The 20,141-nt window shown below is 35.6% G+C and overlaps 1 protein-coding gene across 1 annotated transcript in view; it reads right to left on the bottom strand.

Annotated features, from left to right (window-relative positions):
- The window catches only part of LOC131662556 (nudix hydrolase 3-like), a 31,270-nt gene extending 14,174 nt beyond the window's left edge, over nucleotides 1–17,096 (bottom strand). The window contains exons 1-12 of the mRNA XM_058932370.1: nucleotides 16,932–17,096; nucleotides 16,674–16,853; nucleotides 16,172–16,249; nucleotides 15,587–15,683; nucleotides 7,772–7,905; nucleotides 6,180–6,261; nucleotides 3,586–3,672; nucleotides 3,136–3,242; nucleotides 2,363–2,534; nucleotides 1,940–2,172; nucleotides 1,753–1,834; nucleotides 586–651 (exon numbers count right to left, since the gene is read on the bottom strand). Coding sequence (XP_058788353.1) covers nucleotides 586–651; nucleotides 1,753–1,834; nucleotides 1,940–2,172; nucleotides 2,363–2,534; nucleotides 3,136–3,242; nucleotides 3,586–3,672; nucleotides 6,180–6,261; nucleotides 7,772–7,905; nucleotides 15,587–15,683; nucleotides 16,172–16,249; nucleotides 16,674–16,853; nucleotides 16,932–17,032 — 1,419 coding nt within the window. The 5' untranslated portion in view covers nucleotides 17,033–17,096. The remainder of the gene's footprint in view (nucleotides 1–585; nucleotides 652–1,752; nucleotides 1,835–1,939; nucleotides 2,173–2,362; nucleotides 2,535–3,135; nucleotides 3,243–3,585; nucleotides 3,673–6,179; nucleotides 6,262–7,771; nucleotides 7,906–15,586; nucleotides 15,684–16,171; nucleotides 16,250–16,673; nucleotides 16,854–16,931) is intronic.
- Nucleotides 17,097–20,141: the final 3,045 nt, after the last annotated feature.

Here is a 20,141-nt window from a genome sequence, read left to right as displayed (position 1 = left end):
GGTTTTTAAAAGATACTTAACACATGGTTGTCCAAGGATCTTCCATGTAAGAACTCAGTCAAGAAATTATGCATTGGTGCCTTGAACAATAATGAAACTTTGAGAAAACAAGGTACATGCCGACAAGAATCATCAAAGACTGAGAGTGTTTCCGTATCTGACCGTAAATACCTATGTTCTTGACAATGCTTAGCATTTTGTCTACTACAATAATCATGCAACGACATTTATTTCTGTTAAGAGTTTCACATCGGAATATATGGTCTTAACATGTGCTTATATGTGGGGTAATCCTCACCCTACAAGCTGGTTTTGTAGGGATGAGTTAGACCCAACCACAATTTTTAACAATTTCTATGTTTAAATTTGACATGACATAAACGCAACCAACATTTTTATGTCCATTCCAACGTAACAAGTTAACTGACAGCTGGCCAGTAATGATACAAAGCTTCGCTCTACTGCAATTTTCGTGAAATATGGACATTATTCAAAATAAATAAATAAATCATTTAAGTTTGACATTATAATTCTTTGGGGACTTGAATTGTTTATGCGGCATAAAGCCTAGTTTTCAGTAATCACCTTGTATCCAAAAAGTTTGTCTTCGTAAGTTTCATATGGCCCTATTGTGATATCCAACTTAGAGTCCTGCATAGAAAAGAGGATGCCAAATAATATCATGATTCAGAAACTGTATACAAAATAGAACTCATTACCTTAATTACACTATTTTAGTTACACAAGCTCACTGTTGCAGAAAAAACACATAACCAAGGATAAATGATGGGAGCAAACATAGAGCACAGCACAGATGAAATAGTTGAAGAACTCCAACAAAAGTATTCACCATGTCAAAATAAGAGTATAAGTTCTGTCTAAACTTAAAACTCAAGTAGTGTATCATCCACGAATTCAAGTATTTCACTTAAAAACTACGAGGAATGGTACACACTTATTCTCGAGAGACCAATATTTCAGCAACGCTAGAAAGCTTCTCCTTGTCAGACGCGCTTGATGGCGTGTGACGTAGTCTTCCTAAGCGGTAGCTGATGTGTGAGAGTGAGTGTGTGTGTGTGTGTGTGTGTGTGTGAGAGAGAGAGAGAGAGAGAGAGAGAGAGGGGAGAGAGAGAGAGAGAGTGTGTGTGTGTGTGTGTGAGAGAGAGAGAGAGAGAATGTGTGTGTGTGTGTGTGTGAGAGAGAGAGAGAGAGAGAGAGAGAGAGTGTGTGTGTGTGTGTGTGTGTGTGAGAGAGAGAGAGAGAGAGAGAGAGAGAGAGAGAGAGAGAGATATTTGTAAATGATGTCTTTTTATTATTATTAGTAATAGTAGTAATTTTATTCGACCCAATAAATCCATTAGTCAGACTCATTAGACTATAATAGCCAATATAAACTAATTAGTGCTGAAATATATTCACTTTTCACAATATTTACAATTATTAGGCTGATTCTATGCACCATTTACAAGGAGACAACAATAGTAATAAAGAATCATTAACCAACACCAAGTTAATAGATTGATAAAAAAAATTATTAGGCAGTGTAGTGTTTCCATGTCATGTATGACTACGTGAATAGGGACAAATGTAAAAGAACATTAGTAAAAGCTGTCATTCTTTATTTCATTTATTTTAATAAACTTCTTATTTAAATCAGCCAACAACTTGCTAATACCATTCGCAACACATTTCACCAGCTTGACAACTACTCTTTTTTGGATCATAAAAGTAAACTAGACAGTATTGACTAACCAATTCCATCCAGGCTATGTCAGACTCATAATAATCATTTGAAAGGAAAGCATCAGCCTTGCTATGTAGCAGCTTCTTCAAACTACACTTGGAAACAATGTGTTATTGACCAACAACATAAGTATTTTAGCATGTAGCTGAAAATTGACCCCTTAATAATAAGGGAATGGATGAAAGAACAATATACCTTGTTGAGTTGGTAATGTCTCCAGCTTTATGCAATAATTTAGCAGCTTTTGCAAGAAGAGACTTGTACTCTTGAGAATAAGGAACTATGTACAGATCCTTAGAAGAAGCTACTTTATCATTGGACAGACCAGAATCTAAAATAAATTCACTGTGCCTTTTAATAACAGTGAAAAAGCTTGTTGCCTCTGTCTGTTGATCCTTTGCTAGACTGTCATTCCATAAATTGAACTCCTGCAAAACACAAGTTTTCGTCTTTTTTATAAATCAAACCAAATATTTTGATAAAATAGATTCTTTAAATGACGACAAAAATCCTTTCTCACTATAAAGGATTGGTTCCATAGATCAGACAACGTCATGATATTCTATCACAAATCATATCTAGTAACAAACCAATCAAATCTGAATTTTTCTATGGTACCATTTTGTCCATATCAGGGGGGTAGAAATTAGCACCGGCAGGTTTAAGGATTGGAAATGCTGCTCTGTATTCCAGACCCTTCCACTCACTAACTGTCCTAGTTGCCTTAGAGAGCAGCCTTATTGCTGAATCTGCAGTTGTCAAAAATGCCTCGTCATCATCAAGGCAAGACCTGCAAAGATTAGGTTCAAGTCAGATTTCTACTATTAGAGTTTGACCTAAATCATCCTTACAAAACTGATTGGTAAGGTGAGGAGTGTCACTCTATATAAACTATTTTCAAGCTATATGTCTAACCAATGTGGGACGATAGGCTCTGATACCATATTAGAGTTTGACCTAACTCATCCTTACAAAACCGGTTGGTAAGGTGAGGAGTGTCACTCTATATAAACTATTTTCAAGCTCTATGTCTAACCAATGTGGGACTTAGGATATTCTTAACATCTACATTAATCAGGTAAAGAGAAAGGAAGTGCTAAACAAAATGAGCCAGTGATGCTAATAGGAACTCTTGATGGTAATCCCTGCTGGCCTCAGACTGAGAAAACAGATTCTCGGAGAAATCTTGATCTTAAATATAGTAAATTAACCACATTCTACTATTCTAGACCATTGGAATTCTCAAATGTCCTCAAGTACAAGAAAACACCAGAGTTTCATCTCACATCCAAGTTGATTTTTTGAGATTCAAAATCACCAAAGTCTGTTGGTCTACATAAATATATAGCATTCAGTTGGTAGAGTAAATAGTCAAGATTTAAAGGACTTACCATGGGCTCTTGTTTATCTGATAATAGGACCATTTCAACTTATTTAACTCTGACGTATCTGCATGCTCCTTCAACCAATCTCTAAGAGCTGGATTACTGTACCACGACTGATAGGGAAATAAACAGAAACTTTAGTAATACACACTATTATTCAAACATATCAGTCTTCCTGATTCTAATCTCCAACCACAGTTAAAAATAAAGAATATTTTTTGGAGCACAAAACAAATTGCCAATCAAATTTCACAAAATAATTAGTAAAACCTAGGTACCAAGCATGATACATGGAACATTATTACATGCATGTGAAAAATTATTTGCTCAGACAAAAGCTTAGAATTTATATATTTGATATGAACATGCACATTGGAAATAGAAAGAAAAATCAGCATACATAAGGTACATAAAAATAGTATATAAACACAGTTATAAATGTATTGTAAACTAAACCTGCAGATAAAAAATTTCATCCATAACACTTGCAGCCTTGACAATAAAAATAAGAGCCTCTTTGTCTGAATCTGTAAGCCCTGTCAACTGCCAAACCAACAAAATAAAGAAAAAGAAACTTATTTCCAAGGTTAAAAAGGGACAAAAATATTTATGATAAATATGCTGGTAATAATCCATGAATTGTTACACTCAACTAATAATGATATCATAACCTTCAAAATTCATAAACAAAACTTGTTTCGAATTTTAAATGAATTTATTTGCAACAAGAGTTCATCCAAAACCTCTATACATAGTCATACTGATGTAAAAGATGCATAGAACTAATTGCTGGTATCACATGTCTCCTTGCAAATATGTATGACATTAACATAATCTAGTCTTTATTCTGCTCATAAATCAACAAAATATTTGATATTGCTAGGAATACTTTGACATGTGGCTTCTGGCCTTGTGACTCAGAATTGTCTACATTCAGGATCAAGAGCACGTTGCCAAGAAAATACAGATCAAAGTTATGTTTTGTTAATAGTTCTATGAACAATCTAGTATTAGTAGCATAAAAATAACAGTACACAGAGAGATTGAAAGGGAATATTAGATTATTCAGCAAAACACACTAGAGTTCAAATGGGATCTAGTGGTATACACACAAATACTGAAATAGCAGCAAAGAAAGAAAAGGAAAAAAGGACTGAGGCACTTCGAGAGGCCTTTCTCTCCTAGAATTCAGTACCAAAACTATGCATACTGACACTCCTATCATTCCTTCTATTTATTATCAGTCCTAGGATTTACTAACCACTCACAGCTTGACACCTAGCCCTGCTCAGTAGTGGTCCTAACAGATTTTGTCCTATATGCTAGCTGGCTACTCTTTCTCTCTCTTGCGGTTTCTCTTGTAAACTTTCCCAAATCTACCATTCTAGAATGATGAAAGTCTTAAAGAGGCGATAGCCTTCTCTAACCTTTATTAAAAAAATGTCAGAGAAATAATGGAACAGTGTGATGCCCTAAAACGTATTAATAAAATCATACATTTCTAACTAACTAACTAACAGACAATTTCAATAAATTGGCACAGTAAAGATTTTATGATTCAGCTTAAATACTTAACACTTGCTTCGATTATCCATTTGGATAACTCCTAAATATCAACAACCTTCTTGGCGAGATCAAATTCAATATTTATTTTAAGTTACAATTTTGAATTCCATTATGTCTGTTAAAATTGATGTTAACATTAGGTTGTTGAGTACATGGGCTTGGTCCAAATTTACATTTTACCGCCTTTATAAACCGGTGCAATATATAAACAGGGAGACTAAGGTATTGGCTTCCAATTACAGTATCAGTATCTCTTGCTTTCTTATTTACTCTCTTGACACGATATGGCATACTAGGGAAACGGCTTTCCTACAAGCCCCCGCCACAGAAAAATGCAATACAAGTTGAATCGGGAAAGGCCAACCAGCGCAGCTGAAGGGTAAAAAATCATTTGGTCACCGTATATTGTAAAAAAACAAATACTATTAACAACACATTCTTAAATACATTATTTCCAACAAACTGTTGTCAAGTGAAATTCACATGTGATCCACCACAATTTATGGATCTTGGTCCTTATTTGGCGAGCATATTTTTAACTTAGAACCCAGAAGAATTTCATCAAATCAAATAATAGTGTTAAAATTAGATTTTAGATTTCTTATGAAGAAACCAACCAGATCTTGAAAGTGAACAACGAAAATATCCAATTTGTCTGACAAAAGCTCGGTCACTTCACTATGGAAGATTTTCACAGATGTCGGGTGCCATTTCAGATAGAATCAATCTGTGTTTCCAGCTGTTCGGGTTTTTTAGTGCTGTTTTGGTCATGTCCGGGTATTAAGATGTTTATTACAGCTGTTTGGTGAAATTCGTGTTCTTTTATCTCAGGTTATTAAAATTAAATGTGTAATGTCTACAAACAAGAATAAGACAAAACTCCAGTCCTAGTGGAAAAAATTGGAAGATACATGTTTTCTACTAAATTTCTGTTACATCTCTCTGTTAAAACTTGCATTCAATAGTTTAGCTTTTTTTTTGTTATCAACTATTGTGCCTCGTGACCAGTGTTGTCAATGGCGGAGAGCCAAAATCGCGCCATACCGGCCGCCTTGCGGCACCGTTATAGCGGAAAAACCAGCAATATCGGCCAATATATACCATTGCAGCGAGCCCAAAAACCGCCATGTATATCCGCCATAGTGGCCATGGCGCCACTATTTGATAACACTGCTCTTGACTCAATATTCTTGGTTAAGGCCAGCTTTTTGGCAAGTCGAGATTAGTTATTTTTATTTCAGATCACTTCCAACTGTTTATTATGGTTGTAAATGTATAATAACATTGCAGCTACTATTCTTTCCATATATTCATAAGGCCCTGCAGTGAAACAAAACCAATCTACGGATTGAAATGCTACAGTTTAGCCGTAATGCCGTTCAATTGTTAAAAGCACAGGGATATAAAAAGAATTAAAGCTAAATAATTGATAGATAGAAATCAATATAATGCAACAAAGCAAACAAAAATGAAAATACAACAACCTCTACATTGAGAGAAACAGGAGCATAGCGACTTAATTGCTTTTGTAAAGTCAAACTGCGTGCTACGGTATTCTCTTTGTACCTTCAACAAATATATAAGGAATAGCAAATTAAGTATATAATCAATGACTGTCTTTATTTTTGATATTATGTGCTAGGTAGTTGTCCCTTAATATATGGTGATAACTCATAAGTATATGATAGTACAAATAGTTTTAATAATATTTGTGCAATGTTGTGATTATTTTACACCGAGAAGATCGCAATCCTAAACAGCTAAAATCATGACATCCTTAATGCGAGCGACTATGACCACAACCACCACCGCCACACTGTTACTGTTGTGTACCTGTACAACTTTTTATCCTTCATTTCTTCGTACTTCTACTTTCTCGCCTCTCCTCGTATTGTGATGGTTGTAGCCATTTTCGGTAGATCATGGTCGGAAACGACTTCTCCCTCATGAAATGCAGCCGCAAACACCGTTCATGTTGAGCGCAGAAAACAGGCTAAATGGGTCGCAATGGCCCCTTCCCCCACTCTACTATTCCACTAATGCACATTATGGCGCCGCTTTGACAACATAGAGCCCCCCACTTACAAACCTAACCACATGCGACTTGTCCGCCATTTTTTACATTAGTTCAGGTGGTGTTTCATCATTGCTTTTTGTCCACTGGTCACTAATCATATCTGTCTTACAGCAGATTCCCCAAAGGCCGATCATTCTATATTTTCTATAATAATGCTAGCAAGTAGAAACACGCTTTCTAACTCAGTTTTCAACACACTTGTATTAGTTAAAACTTACATGGGTCCCACATGATTTGGTGGAATCCACATGAATTTTAACCAATAAAAGGAAAGTGTTTAGCGCTTCTCTTATTTCTAGGTCACTTCTTCCTACTGCACTAAGAGACATGATGGAACCGATTACAGTACCTGGACTTCTAATGTCAAGTTATGGATCAATGGTCAAGGCTACAAAAACCACCTAAATACAAAATTGAGTTTGTTGCGGAAGTTTTCAATTGAGAATGATGGGAAAAGATTGACATCAAATGATCTTTCCATCCCTCCATCAAATTTATTTTCCGTCTACACCTCACGTTCAAGTCTAAAATAATGATACACCTCACGTTCAAGTCTAATGATACATTGTCATGAGTAGATGAATGTCATTGCAGCAAAGAAGGATTACTGAAGATATATAATTAATTTTAGAAAGAGAGATGCAGTATTGATATGCTACTTCTTTACAAGAGCCTGGGCTCTGAAAAATCTCCTAAGAGAAAAACCCAATGATAGATCCTAACATACTCCCCATCCCCTAACAACTTCCTTGAAATCAGAATAACAAAATAAAAAAAGTAACTAGATAATCCTAAATTTTAATTTAAAAATAAAAACAGTGACGCATGACAACTAGAAATTATCAACTTAATAGATAAAAGATTCCTAAATTTGTTATTCCTTATCCCTCCTAGTGTAGACTCTCCAAACCTTTGGTCCACTAGACAGTTGGGTTCTATCATAAACCAAAACATAATAGTGATATTTTTATTTAGTGTGAATCTTAAACATTAGCATACCTCTTCTCAATTAAATCAAATAGTTGACCATATTGTCCATGAACATCATAAGGGACATAGTCTGAATCTTCTTTGGCCAGCAACTTTTTATACTCGTCATAAGCGATGTATTTAACAGCAGAAACTTCAGTTTCCTGCCATCATAAAAAGATCCATTCACCAAGATCAGGAAACTCAATAAATTATGTGTATACTTATAAAAGACCTAAAGGACATGCATATAATTAGATTAGCATACATTACTCATGGAAGAGTGTTAGAGACTGAGATTACTCTGCAGTCAGCCGAATAGAAAACCACACAAGCTATAATGACATTAATGCATCTAGAAGATTCCAATGATCTATTTCGGAATTCATGTCATAACAAAATTTATTGAACTGCAACAAATGATATTATCTTTATATTAATGATTTAGGTTATTGTAGTCTTAAACTGAGTTCTGTTATTATGATTGTGACAGTAACAGTTACAACAGAGTAGAACTTAAGGTAGTCAAGCACGGGATCATAAGTAAGATCGGACGGCCTGTGAAAGATTGTAATAGTAGGATCGTAGCACGGCACTTAAGATCTTACCAAAGGGCAAAATGGTAAATTCACATAGACAAAAACATGAAAATTATAATACATGAACAAGATAACCTATAAATCACAACATTCAACTAATTTAATTAATAATTCATAACCATCAATCCCTAATTTAATAAGCTCAAAACTTCAAAAGATCAAGTTCAAACTAAGTAGCTCAAAAGATCAAATTTAAAATAAGTAGCTCAAAATACATAAATATAACTGTTGGAATATCTTATTTCTATTTGTATTATTTTTCGTTTATTCTCTTTTATTTCCCTTTATTCTCCATTAAGGAGAGAATTAATATCATTATTGTATTACCATTATATATACCAGCCTAGAGCTGAGGAATAAAATACAACAGCTTTTTACCATTCCATTCAATATGGTATCAGAGCTCTGGGTTAGGATTTTTTGTTCGACCCGCTTTCTTACCCGACCCGATTGACATACCCGTTTAATCCCTCCTATGGTGAATCACAACACGAGTTGGCCCGCTCTAGGTTTCGCCTACACCGGATCCAATGATGGCGGTGGCCGCGGTGATGGTGGTGACGGCGGTGGCCACGGTAACGGCGGCGGCCGCGGTAACGGTGGTGGCCGCGATGACGGCGGTGGCCACGGAAATGACAGCAGTAGAGGAAATGGCAATGGTGGCGGAAACGGCGACGAAACATCGGGTGTCATAAACAATGGCAGTTATTTCAATATAGGCGGCAATGACCAAGAGGGTTCCTCATACCCCCTCAAGGTCAATATTCCTAAGATGAATGGTAATAACTATAAAGAATGGGCCCAAACAGTTCGCTTGGTATTGGATAGCAAAGGGAAGCTTGGTTTTTTAACAGGAGCAGTAGCTGAACTGGCAGTAAGCTCCTGCTCTTTACAATGGAAATCTGAAAACTCCTTGATTATTGCGTGGTTGGTAAGCTCAATGGAAACTGGAGTAGGTAAGCCTTATATATTTTTTCATTCTGCAAGAGGATGTATGGGAAGCTGTTAAGGAAACATACTCTGGTATTCAAAACTCCTCACAGATTTTTGGTTTAAAATCAAAGTTATGGCATGCGAAACAAGGGGACAGGAATGTTACTGCTTATTACAATGAGTTGTTGACCCTGTGGCAAGAGTTGGATCTATGTTATGATGACAATTGGAGGTGCACAGAAGATAGTGTTTTGTTTCTCAAAAGACAAGAAAATGATCGTGTCTTCATGTTTCTCGCTGGGCTCAATAAAGACCTTGATGAGGTAAGAGGTAGAGTTTTAGGAAAAATACCGTTGCCAACTCTTCGTGAAACTTTTGCAGAAATAAGAAGGGAGGAGGCACGACAAGGTATTATGATGGGCAAGACACCACGAAGCTCTAAATCTGAAGGCTCAACTTTGTCTACTAGGAACTTTGACGAGGGAAAAAGGGTAGACAAAGTTCCTTGGTGTGACCAGTGCAAGCGTGAATGGCATACGCGTGAAACCTGTTGGAAGCTCAAAGAGAAACCTCCTAACTGTAAGAAGAAAGGTGGTCGTGCATTTCAGGTAAGTAATTCTGATCAAGAGCAGCAAATCTCTTCACCTCAACTTCCACTCACTACAGAACAACTAGACAGGCTGTACAAACTCCTTGAGTCTCCAACTCCTTCTTGCTCTATAGCAACAAAAGGTAATTTTGCATTTATTAGTGTCAGTCCCAGTCATACTTGGATAGAAGATTCAGGTGCCTCTGATCACATGGCAGGTGAATCTATTTTTTTCTCTTCATATAGTCCATGTGCAGGTAACCAAAAAATAAAAATTGCAGATGGCTCTTTTTCAGCCATTGTAGGTAAAGGGTCAGTTGTCTTGTCTCCAATGTTAACTCTGAAAAAAATGTCCTTCATGTTCCAAATTTATCATGTAATTTAATGTCCGTCAGTAAATTAGCCCAAGATACAAATTGTCAAACTAATTTTTCCCGTTCTCATTGTGTTTTTCAGGATTTGAACTCGGGGAAGATGATTGGAAGTGCTAAGGAGAGTGGAGGACTCTACTACCTTGACATTGGATCTGCATCACAACTACCTTCAAAAACAATAAGTTCTTGTTTTGAGTCTTTTTTTGTTTTGAATAATAAAGATGACAACATTATGACATGGCATTTAAGATTAGGTCATCCTAGTTTTCATTACTTAAATCACTTGTTTCCTAAGTTATTTCATAATAAGAACTTTTCTTCGTTTAAATGTGAAGCATGTGAGTTTGCATAACATCATCGTTCCCAATTTTCAATACAGCCTTATAAACCATCAAAATCTTTTTCTATTATTCACAGTGATGTTTGGGGCCCTAACCGTACAAGTACACTCTCTCTCAAAAAATGGTTTATCACATTTATAGATGACCATACAAGAGTATGTTGGGTGTACTTGTTAAAGGGGAAATCAGATGTTTGTCAGGCTGTAAAAAAAATTTTACAATGGTGCAGAATCAATTTCAAACAAATATCCAAGTCTTTAGAAGTGATAATGGCAAAAAATATTTTAACACTATCCTGGATGATTTTTTTCTAAAAAATGGGATTGTACATCAAAGTTCATGTCCTAATACTCCTCAACAAAATGGAGTTGCCGAAAGGAAAAATAGACATTTATTGGAGGTTGCTAGAGCTTTACTTTTCACAAATAAAGTACCAATATATTTGTGGGGCGAAGCCGTTTTAACAGCTGCAAATTTAATTAATAGAATGCCCTCCAAAAATCTTAATTTTCAAACTCCAATTAATACTTTCAAAGAATGTTTTCCTAGTTCTCGTGTTTTAACTGATTTGACATTAAAAATCTTTGGTTGCACAGCTTTTGTTCATGAACATAAAAATGTTGGAAAACTTGAACCACGTGCTATAAAGTGTGTTTTTGTTGGATACTCCCCAACCCAAAAAAGATATAAATGTTTTGATCCAAACACCAAAAAAATGTTTGTCACTATGGATGTTACATTCTTTGAAAATAAATTTTTTTTGATGACACTCATCAAGGGGGGGATATAAAGGAAGACTTGTTTCAAATTGAGAACATGAGTTTTTTAAATATTTTATCTTTGCCTATATCACAAAGTTCTGAGACTTATACTTCTACACCAACAGAAAATGACCATGATTCTTTATCTAATCCTACTCCTGTTATGAGTAACGATCCTTGTGAATCTGAGCCTACATTTTCTCATGTAGAAAACAATGAAATTCCTGAAAACGATGATAGTGATGATCTAATTGAAATGCCATAGAATAACGAGTCACTTCAGGAAAACAGATTTGAATTAGGAAACGGGATTTGAAAAGGGAATGTTTTTGTGAAAAAGCACCACAAAGGAATGGATGAGTCCACATCTCCACACTGTCAGGAATCTGAACCGGAGAATGATCAACCTCCTAAGAATAGGAAAGGTAAGTCCATTTCTATTTCTGAAAGTTGTATTTTGTATCCTGATATAGATGATCCTGTTGCCATTAGAAAACCTGTTAGATCGTGTACTAAACACCCCCATGTCCAATTTTATATCATATTCAAACTTGTCTTCATCTCTGTCTGCCTTCACCTCAAAATTGTCTAGTGTAGAAATTCCCAAAAATGTACAGGTTGCTCTAGAAATTTCAAAGTGGAGGGAAGTTGTACTTGAGGAGATGAAAGCTCTAGAAAAGAACAAAACTTGGAGTGTTACGACACTACCGAATGGCAAGAAGACAGTTGGATGCAAATGGGTGTTTACTGTGAAGTATAATTCAGATGGGTCAATTGAAAGGTACAAGGCTCGCTTGGTGGCTAAAGGATTTACTCAGACCTAGACATTTGCTCCCGTTACAAAACTGAACACTGTAAGAATTCTTTTATCTCTTGCTGCTAACCTGGATTGGCCCCTACATCAGTTAGATGTTAAGAATGTCTTTCTTAATGGCGATCTAGAAGAAGAAGTATACACGGACATTCCTCTTGGCTGTGAAAACAAATTTGGATCAAATGTATGCAAATTAAATAAGTCTTTGTATGGATTAAAACAGTCTCCTAGAGCGTGGTTTGAAAAATTCGCTCAGTCCATGAAGAATTAAGGGTACATTCAAGGACAGGCTGATCACACCTTGTTCACAAAGTTCTCCCATGATGGGAAATTGGCTGCCCTGATTGTATATGTTGATGATATTGTCCTTACTGGAGACGATACAGTTGAAATGGCAAGAGTAAAAGAGAAATTAGCAGTAAACTATGAAATCAAGGACTTAGGATCCATGCGATATTTTCTTGGTATGGAGGTTGCTCGGTCAAAGAATGGTATTGTGGTTTCACAACAGAAATACATACTTAGAGTCCTAGAAGAACTTAAGATGAAAATTGAGCTTCCATTAAAATTATACTCTGACGGCATCTGTTTTGGGTTGGATTATAGTGATACATTCTCTCCTGTAGTCAAGATGGCATCTGTTAGACTTCTAGCCATTGCAGCCATTCGACATTGAACCTCTTCATCAACTTGATATCAAAAATGCATTTTTACATGGTGATCTTGAAGAGGAAGTATACATGGAGCAACCATCTGGATTTGTTGCTCAAAGAGAGTCATCGAATATGGTGTGTAGGCTACACAGGTCTCTTTATGCTCTTAAGCAATCTCCGAGGGTTTGGCAGATTCAGCATTATTGTACAATAGTTTGGTGTGATCCGTAGTAAAGCTGACCATTCTGTTTTTTATCGTCACTCAGCCCAAGGGTGTATTTATCTTATTTTGTATGTAGATGATATTGTCATAACTGCTAGTAATCAGCAGGGAATACTCCAGTTGAAACAACATCTCTCAAATCAGTTTTAGACAAAAGATTTTGGTAAACTCCGCTATTTCTTGGGAATTGAGGTAGCCCAATCTAAAGATGGTTCGGTGATTTCTCAGCGGAAATATGCTATGAATATTTTCCAAGTGTCAAATTACTACCCAATCAGGGGGAGACTCTATCTGACTTAGGAAGGTATAGGAGATTGGTTAGAAAGTTGAATTATCTCACAGACATTCGTCCGAACAATTCTTTTGCAGTCAGTGTGGTAAGCCAGTTGTTAAATACCCCTTGTCAAGAACACATGGATGTTGTTATCCGAATTCTGAGATACATCAAATGTGCTCCGGAGAAAAGTCTAGTGTGTGAAGATAAAGGACATACTTAGATAGTTGGATACTCCAATACTGAATGGGCAGGGTCACCCATTGATAGACGATCCACCTCTGGGTATTGTGTACTTGTGGGAGGAAACCTTATATCTTGGAAAGTAAGAAACAAAACATAATTGCAAGATCAAGCGTCGAGGCAGAGTATAGGTCATGGCAATGGCAACATGTGAACTCATTTGGTTAAAATAGTTGCTCAAAGAACTTCAAATTGAAAAAGCTAGACCAATGACACTTGTTTGTGATAATCAAGTTGCATTGCACACTGCTTCAAATCCATGAGAGGACCAAACATATTGAGATAAACTGTCACTTTGTCAGAGAGAAGATCGAATCAGGTGACATTGTCACAAGCTTTGTCGACTCTAATGATCAATTGCCAGATGTGTTTACAAAATCCCTGCGAAGTCCCAAAACTAATTATATATGTGGCAAACTTGGTGCTTTTGACTTATAAGCTCAAGCTTGAGTGGTTGTGTTGATATTTGTAAATATATAGTGTTAAGAATATTTGTATATAGAATAGTCTCACATCGACTATATCATGTAATTAGCTATAATCCCTCTATATATAATAAAGTCTCCGTAGTGCTTTTCAAAACACACGGTTCATTCAAATGTCTCTTAGTCTCTCGTATTTTAATAGTAGTAGGGGCTCTCCAATACGCCACCATCACTATACCTAACCCAAGTTACTCTATGAATAATGTGAGTCAATTCCTGTAAAATCCTTTGGATTTCCATTGGCAAGCAGTAAAACGGATTCTAAGATACCTATGGAATAGTCTTAACGACGGCCTCCAACTACACTCTGCTTCACCTCAGCAACCTTTCTTCTTGCATGGCTTTTGTGATGCAAATTGGAATGTTGATCCTTATACCCGCATGTCCACTTCTGGTGGTGCCATCTATTTTGGTTCTAATTTAATTTTGGGTGGTCAGGAAAGCAAACTATGGTTGCAAGCTGAATATAAAAGTCCAACCCTAACTAGTGCTGAGATGTTTTGGCTGCAAACGCTTCTCTGTGAGCTAAAAGTTCCCACTGCTTCTGTCATTTATGGTGACAAAGAAAGCACATGGTGATAGACTTGTTTTTTGTTCTTTGTTCGAGAGAAGGTTCTAGTCGATTGCAAGTTGTGCATTCCTAGTGATGATCAAAAGGCAGATATTTTGACCAAGTCTCTCTCTCATATGACAAATTTGTCACCTTCATAATCAAAACCAAGTTTAGGGTGGTTCCTCTGCTGTCACAAGAATAGACCTCTCTTTGCATCACAGGCTACATCAGACTCTAACTCCTATTCATTACTACCGATTCCTCTCTTTAAAACACATGTCTCTGCTCATAGTTGTCCACAGTCACAAGGTACTCGAGACTTTCGTCGTGTTGGTATTACTTATGGGTGTCAATGCATTGAAGCTTCAGAGACCACCCCCTACTTAACGATCATGTTGGTATTAATTAATTATAAATGTTATGATTCTATTACAATGCACTATAAATGAATGATCATATCTGAAATTTTGTTCATACTAAAAGTTCGTGCCTTTTTTTTAGTAATAGTGATTCTTTGTGAGAATTGTGTTTTATTTTATAAAAGAATATATCATTCATTTATAGTGCATTGTAATACAAACATAGCATTTATTAATAAAAAAAATAAAAATAAAAAAAGTTAGCAAGCAGCTTTTAAGCAAAAAAATAAAACAACCAAACTTTGCATCTAAAGCTTTTATTATTATCATTAGCTTAATAGTATCTTTTTAGCCATAAAAAAACAGACCACACACACTAATATAATTATCAAACAATTAGATAACATAATTCCATTAAATAACAAGCTGGAAACTAGAAAGTTAACTAACTTAACATAGATAAAATAATCCCCGGGTACAAAATATAAAGTTCTATCATTTTCAACAATTTAAAATATTCAACAAATGAAAAACAATAAAGGAAAAATATGAGGATAATCACAATCTACTTTATTTAGAGAACTATACATAAATGTGGTGAAAATGCATATTGTTCAATTTGAAAGTATTTAAAACATCATCACCTGAAGTGTAAGAGCTTCCAAAGGTATTGGATCTATAGTAGTTACCAGAAACACATCATTATATTCGTTATTGATGAACTTCCCATTATTTGTGACACTGCATTTCACATCAAAAGCTAAAATCAGCTAATTCATGGATAATAAAGAAAGGAAGTACTGCATTAATTGAACGTGAAAAACATAACGAATCAGCCGTCTCTCTTCGTATGTGAAAGAGGGTCTTAAAGAAACCCCTTTAAACAAATACCCGGCTTAGCTTGACGAATAATTTTTTTTCTTGGACTAAAACAGAAAAACATGCAGGAAAACTTAGAGGATGTTTTATTGTCATTTAATTTTACATTCTCGGTTGATATGTTTTTTCTTTTTATCATAATTAAAAGAATGCTACGTTATTTAAATTCTGTTTTCTAGTTTCAGACTTCTGTGAAATAAATGGTGCAAAAAAAAGTAATTCTTGAAAAAACAGCACGAAAGCAATGTGGTGGTTTTGTAATTATAATCAAAGCATATCCAGAAAGGAAAACCAAACCTACTCCTAAAATTTTGATAAATACAGTAGTACTATTGGCATAAGCTACGTACCACTCTTGTAGGAAAACAAATATCAATTCGAATGCATCCTTGGGAAGGGTTATACCTAACTCTTCTTCCAGCTCCCTCCTGAAAAAAACAAATATACAACAATATACAGTTCATTCATCACCAATACAATCTTCATATTACAAACATTCTAAACCTAATTAACTCTACTCGATCATCTAAAGTCAACAACCAAATAAATTCTAATTTATGAAGCACGGATACCTCGAACCCCTACACTGACACGGTGTCACCGATAATAACTTTAAAAAATAAATAAATTAAAGGTAATCACAAATGTTGGTGCAGTTGCCCGACAAAGACAGAGATACATTTTTTCAGAGGTGTCGGTGCGGCTAGATTCTAATGTTCACCATAAACCACTTTACTTAAAATTAATTTCTAATCAACTTTGAAAAATCAAGTAACATTACATAAACACATAAACAGGCGAAGTAATTTGTAATCAAAGGGAACAGAAATGAAAGTTGATAATCTGAAGTACCTAGCAGTGACAAGAGAGGAATCGCCGGCAGAGATGTGACCGGCGCTGGAAATGTCCCAAAGATCAGGCCACGAATCTTTGCAAGTAGCACGACGTTGGAGAAGTAACTGCTGTGTGCTCTCGGCGAAAATCCAAACGTGGACAGCGCGATGGTAATCGCCATCGCGATGAACTTGTCCTCTGAAACGCACGCGTTTGGTTTGTTATGAGATGGAGGAGTTGTGTGTGAGAGAGTGTGAGTTAGTTAGTGTTACTTGCCTGGGTTTGGTAATTCCCGTTTTGACACCGGCTTTGGTGAGAACGTCGAAGTGCTCTTCTTCCTGGGAGTGGGAGTGTTGAAATTGGGATTTTTCTGCCATTGCGTTTGAGATGAATGAGAGCGTCGTCGTCGTCGTACTCCAAAGCCAACTTACATAGATACAGCTGTCACGCCATGTCACTTGTTAACTAAATAAACTATTAAACAAGAAAAAATTAAATGCTACCATATCATTGATTGGGGCACTATCCAATTTTTTATTAGAATTAATTGATTCAACACTTTTTTTTTACTTTTTATAATTTACATCATATTTTCTTTTTTAGGGGTGTACAGGGGTTGGATTGGACTGAGTTTGACCTAACTTATTCTCCAATCCGTTCAAACTTTAATGGGTTGGATTCACGGTCCAATCCGCAATTACCAAAACCAACCTAAATTGACATGTTCATTTAGGGGTTGGGTTAGTGGGTTGTGTTTCAAATTAAAAAATTATATATTTTTTTAATTTAAAAACATAGTAACAAAATTCAATATATTTATACTCATTTCTAAGACACAAAATGGATAAACCACATAATATAATATCTAATAATATTCATCAACATGACATAACACTAGAAAATAGTATAATATCCTACCAGACACGTTATTTTTATAAAATATGTAAGTTGGAAATGGTACAAACGAAAATAAGAAACAACATTTAGTCTTAAAATTACGTAAACTCATTGATTTAGTAGTATTATTGGTGGAAAATAAAGTTTTTTGGAAAAATTATGGTTAGTACTGAGATAATAATTTTATATTTCTATTTAAAATAATAAAAATAATAATAAGAAATTACTAATGTAACATCAATGGGTTGGGTCAACAGGTCCGCGGGTTGCAAAACTCAAACCCGATACCCGAATCAAAATTATATGGATTGTTGCGGGTTGGGTTGGATATACCCGTAAATGAACGGGTTCGGGTAATTATATGGGTTGGTTCGGTTTGGGTTCGTGGGTCGACCCGCACCCATGAACACCCTACTCTCTTTCACCTAATAATTCAACATGCATTCAACTTTTACTCACTACAATGGTTTTGTTTAATAAAATTCAACACCCTACCCCACCACTTTTATTTCATATTTTTATTTTCTTGTATATTTTTGTTTTTGTGATTACAGCATACATAAAAGTCGATTTTGAAATATATAGTTATTGGGATTTAGGTAGTTGAGAATGTAATTAGTAGAATTTTGGCGAACTATCTCTTATCCATGTGCTTGTAATATTGTTTTCATTTGAACGCGATCGAGTACCTCTCGCTAAAATCAACTAACAAACTCGTAATTTTTATCCAGAACTACGATTGCTCTGACTTTCCCATTACACGAGGGAATACGTAGGCACAAGATGTGATGTCTTGGGGAGCACAATAATAAAAAATAAAAACTCTTTCAAGTCCATCCAAGTGATATATTGAAGAGGCTCGCTAAGCGGATCCAGCCCGCTAAGCGGAACCCAGTTTGGTTCGCTTCTGTTACTAACCGTTTGACGCTCGCTAAGCGGACATTGTTTTATGAAACTTTTTCCAAACTTTGAAATGTTGTATCTTTTTGAAGCATATTGAAGCTAATATGATTGTCTACATGATAGAATAAGATTGGTTGACACTTGTGTAATTAGTTATGATGTTAATTATGAATAACATGTAATTATGTGATGTTATGGATGAATTGTGTATGGTCAATGTTTATGGATGTATTACGTGATATGATAACCGTGAATTATGTGATTGATTGCTAAATGCTAATTGGTCTTTAGATTTGGATTGAATGTCATGTTGTGTAATATTGTGCAAAGTGGTAAAGATGTGATTGTGTAGTTTAGGAGATAGAGAGATCGTCTTAAATACATGAGTCTGTAGCGGTAAAAATGTGACTCGAGCGTTATCGCGCGCTCGAATTACAACAGAGTCGCCCCCGAACTTTATTTATTCCAAAAAGGAAGGGGAAAATATCGATAAAACCCACGAATAAAAAGAAACGGATAAGATGGTAATCGCAACCAAATTAGGGTTCGGGAGTCGGTTAAGCAAGGGGAAGGTATTAGCACCCCTCACCTCCATCGTACTCGATGAGACCCATTTAGTTAGTTTCGTGTTTGAGTGTTAGCGTAATGTTTGCGTTCTTTAGCTTATTAATCGAGAAAAGATAAAAGAAAGAGTTTTATTATTGTGAAGAAAAAAAGAAATGATTTTTTTTATTATTATGCTCGCCAAGACGTTTGTATCTTGTGCCTACGTATTCCCCCGTGCAATGGGAAAGTCAGAGCAATCGTAGTTCAGGCTAAGAACCACGAAAAGTTTGTTGGTTGATTTTAGCGAGAGGTACTCAATCGCTTTCTGTGGACCTCCATTTTTTAATCCCGGGCCATACCTCTGATCTGTAGAGATACGTGAACTGACTCTTTTTTATCGCTTAATGCTTTCGCATTTTGAAAATTCACAGAGTCGCCACCGACCTTTTATTTTATCCAATTAAGGAAAGGTTTATAAAAGAAACAGAAAAAAGACCTTTAAGAAATTCTGGGTAAGGGGGTAGGTTATACAAAGGGAAGGTGTTAGCACCCTTTGTATCCATGGTTATCCATGGGCTCTTAAGTTTGCTTAGCTCACTTGTTTTTCGATCACTTTTCAATTGCTTTAGAATGCTCATATGTGGTTTCAAATACTTTTGTAAATTGAATTTTGTAATGATCCTTGTATGGATGTATACAAAATGCTTGTTTATCTTTCGAAAGATGTTTTGAAAAGAACGTTAACTTTGTAATAATCCGTGTTTGGATGTATACAAAGTATTGTCTTTTTTGAAAGTTTTGTTTTGAAAAACAACAGTGTATGAGAATTTGTTTGTTTTGATTTGAGCAAGCAAACTAGGAGGTCTACCCTGAGTTGTAAGGTCTTTATCCTATTTCCTTTAAAAATCTATCCTTTCACCGGATATAAACGCAAGGTTCGATTTTGTACTCAAAATAGTAGAATTTTGACTTTGATTTTGAAAAGAATGAGAAGGGATTACCTTAAAAGGTGCAAGTGTGATTGTGATTGGATTCAGATATTTTATCTTTGAAGTTAGTGATCTAACGGTTCAATTTTATCTTTGACATACACGCAGTTTATATTTGCTGGAAATTAAAATGCGGAAATGTAAAGTGCGG

Source organism: Vicia villosa, linkage group LG3, assembly GCF_029867415.1.
Source record: "Vicia villosa cultivar HV-30 ecotype Madison, WI linkage group LG3, Vvil1.0, whole genome shotgun sequence".
Taxonomy (NCBI): domain Eukaryota; kingdom Viridiplantae; phylum Streptophyta; class Magnoliopsida; order Fabales; family Fabaceae; genus Vicia; species Vicia villosa.
Note: the sequence above shows the minus strand (reverse complement) of the source record. Positions and strands in the feature narration are given on the sequence as shown.